The sequence below is a fragment of the Athene cunicularia genome (genome assembly GCF_003259725.1).
Source record: "Athene cunicularia isolate RWA chromosome 27 unlocalized genomic scaffold, athCun1 chr27_part1, whole genome shotgun sequence".
In the NCBI taxonomy this organism is placed as follows: Eukaryota; Metazoa; Chordata; class Aves; order Strigiformes; family Strigidae; genus Athene; species Athene cunicularia.
In genome coordinates, this window is record NW_020799138.1 from 5,281,377 (window position 1) to 5,289,134 (window position 7,758).

General features: G+C 49.9%; 2 protein-coding genes across 3 annotated transcripts; one reads left to right on the top strand and one right to left on the bottom strand.

Annotated features, from left to right (window-relative positions):
• Positions 1-3,643: 3,643 nt before the first annotated feature.
• LOC113489229 (feather keratin 1-like) lies at positions 3,644-4,277 on the bottom strand. The gene is made up of 2 exons (XM_026864788.1): positions 4,114-4,277; positions 3,644-3,962 (listed from the first exon to the last, which is right to left on the bottom strand). The coding sequence occupies exons 1-2, from the start codon at positions 4,275-4,277 to the stop codon at positions 3,644-3,646; spliced, it is 483 nt and encodes a 160-aa protein (XP_026720589.1).
• Positions 4,278-6,775: 2,498 nt separating this feature from the next.
• LOC113489231 (feather keratin 1-like) lies at positions 6,776-7,538 on the top strand. Of its 2 annotated transcripts, none has more exons than XM_026864790.1 (2): positions 6,776-6,814; positions 7,203-7,538. In XM_026864790.1, exon 2 carries the CDS (start codon positions 7,224-7,226, stop codon positions 7,536-7,538), a length of 315 nt encoding a protein of 104 aa, XP_026720591.1. In that variant the 5' UTR covers positions 6,776-6,814; positions 7,203-7,223. The 2 variants fall into 2 exon arrangements, with proteins under 2 accessions (XP_026720591.1, XP_026720592.1); XM_026864791.1 differs by having other exon boundaries at positions 6,781-6,814; positions 7,222-7,538.
• Positions 7,539-7,758: the final 220 nt, after the last annotated feature.

Genomic DNA, 7,758 nt, shown 5'->3' on the forward strand with positions numbered 1-7,758 from the left:
CCCCCCAGTTCCCCCAGCCGCTCCCCAGCAGACCTGTGCTCCAGACCCTGCCCCAGCTCCGTTGCCCTTCTCTGGCTACGCTCGAGTCATTCAATCGCCTTTTTGGGGTGAGGGGCCCAGAACTGAACCCACTCAGCGAGGGGTGGCCTCACCAGTGCCGAGCCCAGGGCTCAGATCCCTTCCCTGTCCCTGCTGGCCACGCTATTGCTGACACAAGCCAGGATGCCGTTGGCCTCCTCGGCCCCCTGGGCACACTGCTGGCTCATTCTCACCCCCCCAGTCCCTCTCTGACTGGCAGCTCTCCAGCCACTCCTCCCCAAGCCTGTAGCCCTGCTGGGGGTTGTTGTGGCCCAAGGGCAGCCCCCGGCATTTGCCCTCAGTGAAACTCCCCCAGCTGGGCTCAGCCCATTGCTCCAGCCTGTCCAGGTCTCTCTGCAGCCTCCCTGCCCTCTCCCACCCAGCTGGGTGTCATCTGCAAACTGACTGAGGGGGCACTCGATCCCCTCGTCCAGATCATCGATAAAGATGTTAAACAGGAGTGGCCCCAAAGCCCAGCCCTGGGGGACACCACACGTGACCGGCTGCCAACCAGATTTAACTCCGTTCACCACAACTCTTTGGGCCCGGCCATCCAGACACTTTTTTACCCAGCAAATTCTCTTGGGCATATGCTATGCGGGAGGAATCTGTGCCAGCTCCTATTAACAAATCATCTAGATAGTCGGTAAATTGCTGCTACCTTGCCATTGTTCCAACTCTTTGTCCAATATATTACCAAATAGGGTAGGTTTGTTTTTAAATCCTTGTGGGGTACCATCCAGCACAATTGCACTTTTCCTCCTGTTGACGGGCTTTCCCATTCAAAAGTGAAGATTGCTTGGGTCTGCTTGTCCACTGGAATACAAAGGAAAGGATCCTTTAAATCCAAACCAGTAAAATAAGTATCAGATTTAGGTACAGCAGCTAGTGGGGTGTAAGGATTTGGTACAGTAGGATTTATGTATGTATATGGTTATTCATTTTATAGCTTTTAGAACCTGAACCATTCTATATTCTTGAGACCTGAGCTTCCTTACCGGTAAGATGGGACTGTTAACCTCAGACTGACATTCTTTAAGCAGTCCTTATTGCATAAAAGTGTTTACTAGGGGTTCTAGTCCTTTTCACACCTCCAGTCTTATGAGGTATTGATTTACCCTCGTAGGTTCAACTTCTGGCTTCAGTTCTGTTTTAATCAGGGTCACATTTTTTGCTTTGCCTGGTTTCTTTGATCGCTGGAGGGATCACTGCATTATCATTTCCAGGATGTTGTTTTCAGGTTCTTCTGAAGTCTTGTCTGTCAACAAGCAGATCTGAGCCTTCCATGCTGTTTCTTTAGGAATATGTATCTGTACAGAATTCTCAGAAAAAGTTAAGTACTTGAGCATTTAATTTGCATAATAAATTTAATCCTAAAAAAGGGAAGGAAATTCTGGCAGATATAGAAACTTGCTGAATCAATTTAATATCTCTAATTGTACATTTCATAGGTTGCAAAAATGGCCACAAGATTCTTTTTCCCATTGCCTCAACAATCAGTACATCATTTTACTAAGTTGTCCTTTACAGCTCTTTGCTACCGAATGTGTGGATCCACTTTCTGTAACAAATCTAGTATTTAATTTCTTATTTTGACAGGGATTACAAGGTCAGTTGAGGAGGCTTTTATACTTTCTCCTATCCCTGCCATCCCACTTCTCTCTGTTCAGAGTCTGACCCCTCTAAAACAGCCACAAGAACATCTTCTGGATTTTTCTTCATCCTGTTGGGACACTCATTTTCCCAATGTTCTTCTCTGTAAATAGCACATTGATTTGTACTTAAAGGAGGGTTCTGTATTTTTGGACCCCTTTCATTTTGACTTCCAGCTTTATTTCTCCCTCCAGTGACTTCCTTCCCCTATTCTATCTACTATTGCTGTGGCCAGCAGGGAAACCTGTAGCTTCATTTTTGCCTGATCCATTCTCCTTTACTCCTTGTTGTTATATACTTTATATGTAATCTCAATTAATTGTGAAATGGACATTCCCTCTGCCCCATCCACCTTTTGCAACTTCCTCCTAGTATCCTGCGATGCTTGGCCCATAAATAGCGTATTAAATAATCTCCATTTCATATTATCTTCTGGATTTAATTCTGTCAATTTCTTGGTTGTTTTACACAGCCTTTCATAAAAATCAGAGGGATTGTCATCATGTCTTGTCTGATCCCATACAGCTTAGATAAATTTTTCGGCTTTGGGACCCTGTGTTGGATTCCATATAATACCAATTTCTGATGCTGGTTTAATTCGTTCTTTCCATGTGCCATATTCGGGTTCCAATCAGGGCCCTCCCTCAGGGGTAAATACTGATGAGGGTCTTTGATTCTGTTTTTTTCTTTCCCCTTTCTCCCTGGGTTTTTCTAAAACCACTATTTTTTCTTCTGCTGTAAAGAAGGTATTCAATAATGCCTTTGTATCACCCCAATTTGGGTTGTGAGCTAACATGATAGTTTCCAAGAGCTGATGCATTCCTTTAGGATTTTCCCTATAAGTACAAATAGTTTGTTTCCAGTTCAATAAATCAGAGGTAGTGAATGGCACGTGCACAAAGGTCAGTGTGCCATCAGCACCCTCTGCTTGTCTCAAGGGTGTCTGTATTACTGGCTGGGTCTGTCCTCTAGTATGACTGGCAATAGGACTAAACCCTTAATTTCCCATGTGTTTTTTTATTTTCTTCACTCCTTTTTTTCCTCTCTACCGTCTTCCTTATTATATGGAGGTGGGGAAGAAGGGACCAACATTTGTACATCTTCCTGTTATACCCCCCCCTCCCCCCAACTACTCATTCTTTAACCTCCTTTTGTTCTAAACATGGCATAACCATATCCCCTAATTTATTTTTTTTTTTTTAATATCTGATTTCCTATACAAAGGCCAAGAGGGCATTTCTGGGCAGAGGCTCAACAAAGCTGGGCCTGGTGGCTGGTGGCTCTGGAGGAGTCATGGATGCCTTCTTCACCTGCAAGTGATGGTGCCTGAAGGGGGCCCACCGCATTATGTCCCACCCTCCCCTCCTCTGGGAATGGTGAGGGTTCCCCATGTGCCCACTTGCTCCTAACTTCCCCAGAGAAACACCCTTCCTCCTGACGAGACACGTCAGGAGTGTCCACAGAGGGAAGGACCACAGTGACAGTTAACAATCACTGTGTTAAACCACTGCACAACAGTCCCCAAAAACTGTGTCCCAGAACCACCCCTGAGCAAGTGTCTCCCTGGGCATCTCGGGGGAGAATCTGCAGGGGAAAGGATGAGACAAAGGTACGGGCTGTGATGCAGCAGAACTTTAATGAGTCAAAAAAGGGAAATGATGTCGCTCTGAGTGGGAAACCCAGTGCAGGGAGTACCAAGACAACAAGGACACGGGAGAGAAAGGAGAGAGTGGGAGAAGGTAGAGGCAGGCATGGGCTGTGCTTGGTGAGAGCCCAGGCTGGCCGTGTGCTTTTGCCAGGGGTGTTGGGGTTGGGGTTGCTCAGCCCCTCTGAAAGCAAGAACCCAGTGCCCTGTCCCAGGTCTGGTACTGTGTGTCCCTGAGTGCCTTCCCCAGGGCCGTCACCAGCAGCTTTAGCAGGGGAGGCACCTCCTGCTGCAGAGGCGGCTGCCCAAGCCGGAGAGGCCAAAGCCCCCGGAGGAGATGGGCACTCCCTCAGAGCTGAGGATGCTGCCAACGGCAGCGGAGGTGGAGGAGCCCACGGCGGTGCTCTGCGGGAAGGAGCTGAGGATGGGGCCGGGCAGGGTCACCACCACGGGAGGGGGCTCAATGACGACGGTGGAGTCCTGGCACTGCCTGACACAGGGCTCATTGCAGCTGTTGGCCAGTGGGGTCGGGCCGCAGGGCTGGCAGGGCAGGCAGGGCATGCACGGGATGTTGCAGGACATGTCTCAATGGTGGGGGAGCACCTGGGAGAGAGATCAGGGAGAAGCAGAGCCTGAGGTCTGGGTGAGTAGCAGCCTGTCATCCCACCATGAGGGATACAAGGGATGTGTTGGCTGGGGAGCTGAATGGTTCTCAGAGGAGGAGAGAAAGGAAGAGAAAGGGCTTCAGACTCACCTGATGCTCAAGGAGAAGGAGGTGAGAGAACTGGATGAAAGACTGGGTATTTGTGCTGGCTTTTATAATGCTTGAGCAGCGCCCCAGGTGTGCAGTCGTGCTATATACAGGCAGTAATTTTCCAACAGACTCTCTAATTGAAGACATCCCAACCAATGGTACAGGCCCTTTTGGTTTTCCACTGTTCAATGCTTTAATATTGTAATTTATGCCATGACCATTTCCTTTTGAGTCTCCTTTCAAGTGCTGACATGAGAGACCCAAGGATTTTTGTGTCAGGAATACATTGTTATGGGCTGAAACCTGACCCAGTTCCTGGACAGAGATCCAGTGGAGGCAAATAATAATAGTCTGAGATTTTCCTGTGGAATTGTTTGTCACCCTGTTCTAAAGAAGGGTCCATCATGCTCTGATGGTCACTGGTCTGCTTTCCAGTGAGTGGGCTTCACTGCTCATTTTGAATCTCCTCCTTCTGGGGGTCTTGCTTTTGGGATTAATCTGCCAGTCTGTTTTGCCATTTGCTCTCTCTGAGCAATCTCTTGGGGTCTCCAACCAATGCCTTCAGCATATTAGGGTTATTTCTCTGATGAATCTATGTGCAAACAACATCTGTGTTGATGCATATGTGTTTTCTCACTTGTGTGTCTGTATTCATTCTTGTATCAGAAGAATTTGTTTTCCCCAAGATCTTGGTATATATGCATGCTTAAGTGTGTGCATGCACAGAGGTGTGCATGAGCGTCTGTCTGTCTGTCCCTGCATGTCTCCTCCTCATGAGGATATGTGCTGGTCATGGCAGGGGTGCTCTCCACTCTGAACAGGATCACCACAGAGCATCAGGTTCCACAGGCTACAAGGCGGTCAGTGGCCGTTTAACAGCAATGGCACGGGTCTGGTGGAGATCTGCCCTGGGTGCTGGCACTCAGACACAACCCCTGTCTCCTGAGCTCTCTTTGTCATACTCCTCTAAAACTCACATTCTGCTACTTCAGATTTCAGAGCCTAGTGAGGACAGTTTCACACCAGTCTGGAAACACAGTTTAATTCAGTGTATCAATGTTCAAAGTGTCTTAGCATGACTGTCAGTCACCACTCACTGCCTCTCCAGGTCAGGATACGTCTTCTCCTCCCAGTGTTAAGGACTTCAAAACTTTATGTACAGGGAGAAAAACCAGGAAATCCTGCCCACTTCATGAAGGGCACTCCTGAGTGAACTTGCTTCTGTTGCAGTGTCAACAGTGTCAGGGATGGGACACAGGCCCTTTGTGTCCAAGTCAAAGCCAGGGGCACCTCTGCAGCTAATTGCCCTGAGAGTGAGTCAGGGAGGGGCTGAGACCTTGAGTCGCGGCCAAACACAAGGACAGATGACCTAGTGTCACTATGCTTTGAGAGGAAGGACAGGCCTTCTAGGCTGCAAAGGGAGAGCCAAACAGCTGACAACTCACTTGGTCTTCTGCCACACAGAGCTTTTATGTTCCACACTGAGATCCTGCCTAGGAGGGAAGGATTGTCTGATTCATTGCCACACTCCCCAGACACTGCTGCTATCCTTTGAGGAGTGTCAGGAGAACTCTTTCCCTCAGAGACTGTTGACAGTGAAAGGAAGGGCACTGCAGGAGAGGTGGAAACGCTCTTTCTATTGAGAACGGCTTCTGCAAGAAACTTCTTTGTGTTTCACCTTAGGCAGTTTCTCTCAGTAACCTTCTTCCTTTCCTCCAGACAGGCTTTCTGTGTCTAATCACTGCACAGTGGTGCTTGCTGGTGGGGAATGGGATGTGCAATAGCAGAGAATAATTCTCTTCTGTGACTGAATCCACTTTTGGGCCATTCCTCCATGGCCCCTGGAACACCCCTGGGCACACCCCCTCCACCTCGACGCAGGTAGGAAAGTGTTGGCTTTGGCTATTGTGAGGTTCCAAGAGACAGGCTCTCACTCTGCTGATTCCATCCCCGAGATGTTTTATCCAGTCTCTGAGATATATAAGTGGGAATCCTGTCACTTCTGGGTGCTACAGTCACTTAGATGTTCCCAGTCAGGCTGCACACCTAGAGAGACCAGGGAGGAGAGGAGGCTAAGAAAGAGGGAAAATTTCTCCTCAAATGAAGCGCTATAAGGAGAAAGAGAGCAGAAACTGTAAGCACAGGCAACCAGTCTGAGGAGTGACTACCACTGACTGTCAGAGTAAGCTGAGGTAGAGGGAAAGAGAAGGATGGAGCAAGCATTCCCTTGTGCATGGGAACCTGTGGGTATACAACTGAGGACTGCAATACTTAGAGTATCTGGGATCATTCCTGAAAAAAGAGTTGCAAATGAGCCTACCAAGGTACCCCAAGCTGGTGTCCCCTGCCTGCATGGGACTTCTTCAGGGCTTGAGTTCCATCCTCAGCACTGTTGCGTTCCTGTGTGGGAAATCCTTGGGCCTCTCATTCCAGCGTATGGCAGAAGCGTCTCTGGCACAAAGGGCATTTCAGAAATGAGGAAATGAAAAGAAGGCAATGAAGGAAACCAAACTGCAAGCTATGTGATTAGGAAGGGTATTCTCCATTTAAGATGAGTCTGTTGGAAAATTAGTGCCTGTACAGAGACAGCCTCAGGGCCTGGGGTGGTGCAAGAGCAGTATAAAAGCAAACCCGAAGACTGTTCTCTCATCCACTTCTCTCTCCTTCCTCTCCTTGGGAACCAGGTGAGTCTACAGCACTTTCTGCTTCTCATTCTTCCCGAGGCTGAGGTCACACACCACTGGAGACTTCAGACAATGCCTCCTCCATCATGCCATAGCAGGACGTGGAGGTCCTTGTCATAAAAATAGGAAGGGAAGGGAAGATCTAGCGTGGAGAGAGGCTGGGTCTTGGATGAGGTGTCTCCTGAGCTATGAGCTAAGTAGGGACCTCCCTGGGTTTGGCCGCTCTTAACGGGGCACATTTGGGCAGAGGGGAAGGAGATGCCCATTAGTCTCCCTACAGAAGCATTAGCTCTCCGGCCAGTATGTGCCTTTATCTTCATCATGGTGGGGTGACAGGCAGCTACTCACCCATCTCCCCTGCTCTACTTCTTGCTAACCTCTCTCCCAGGTGCACCTCTGGCCCTGAGACATGTCCTGCTACAATCCGTGCATGCCCTGCCTGCCCTGCCAGCCCTGCGGCCCGACCCCGCTGGCCAACAGCTGCAATGAGCCCTGTGTCAGGCAGTGCCAGGACTCCACCGTCGTCATTGAGCCCCCACCCGTGGTGGTGACCCTGCCCGGCCCCATCCTCAGCTCCTTCCCGCAGAGCACCGCCGTGGGCTCCTCCACCTCCGCTGCCGTTGGCAGCATCCTCAGCTCTGAGGGAGTGCCCATCTCCTCCGGGGGCTTTGGCCTCTCCGGCTTGGGCAGCCGCCTCTGCGGCAGGAGGTGCCTCCCCTGCTAAAGCTGCTGGTGACGGCCCTGGGGAAGGCCCCCAGGGACACACAGGCTGGTACCAGACTGGCTATGGAGCACTTGGTTCTTGCTTTCAGAGGGGCTGGGGAACCCCAGCACCCTTTGCAAAAGGATGTGGCCAGCCTGGGCTCTCAGCCAGCACAGCCCATGCCTGCCTTTCCCCTCTCCCACTCTCTCCTTTCCCTCGCGTGTGCTGCTTGTCCTGGGCT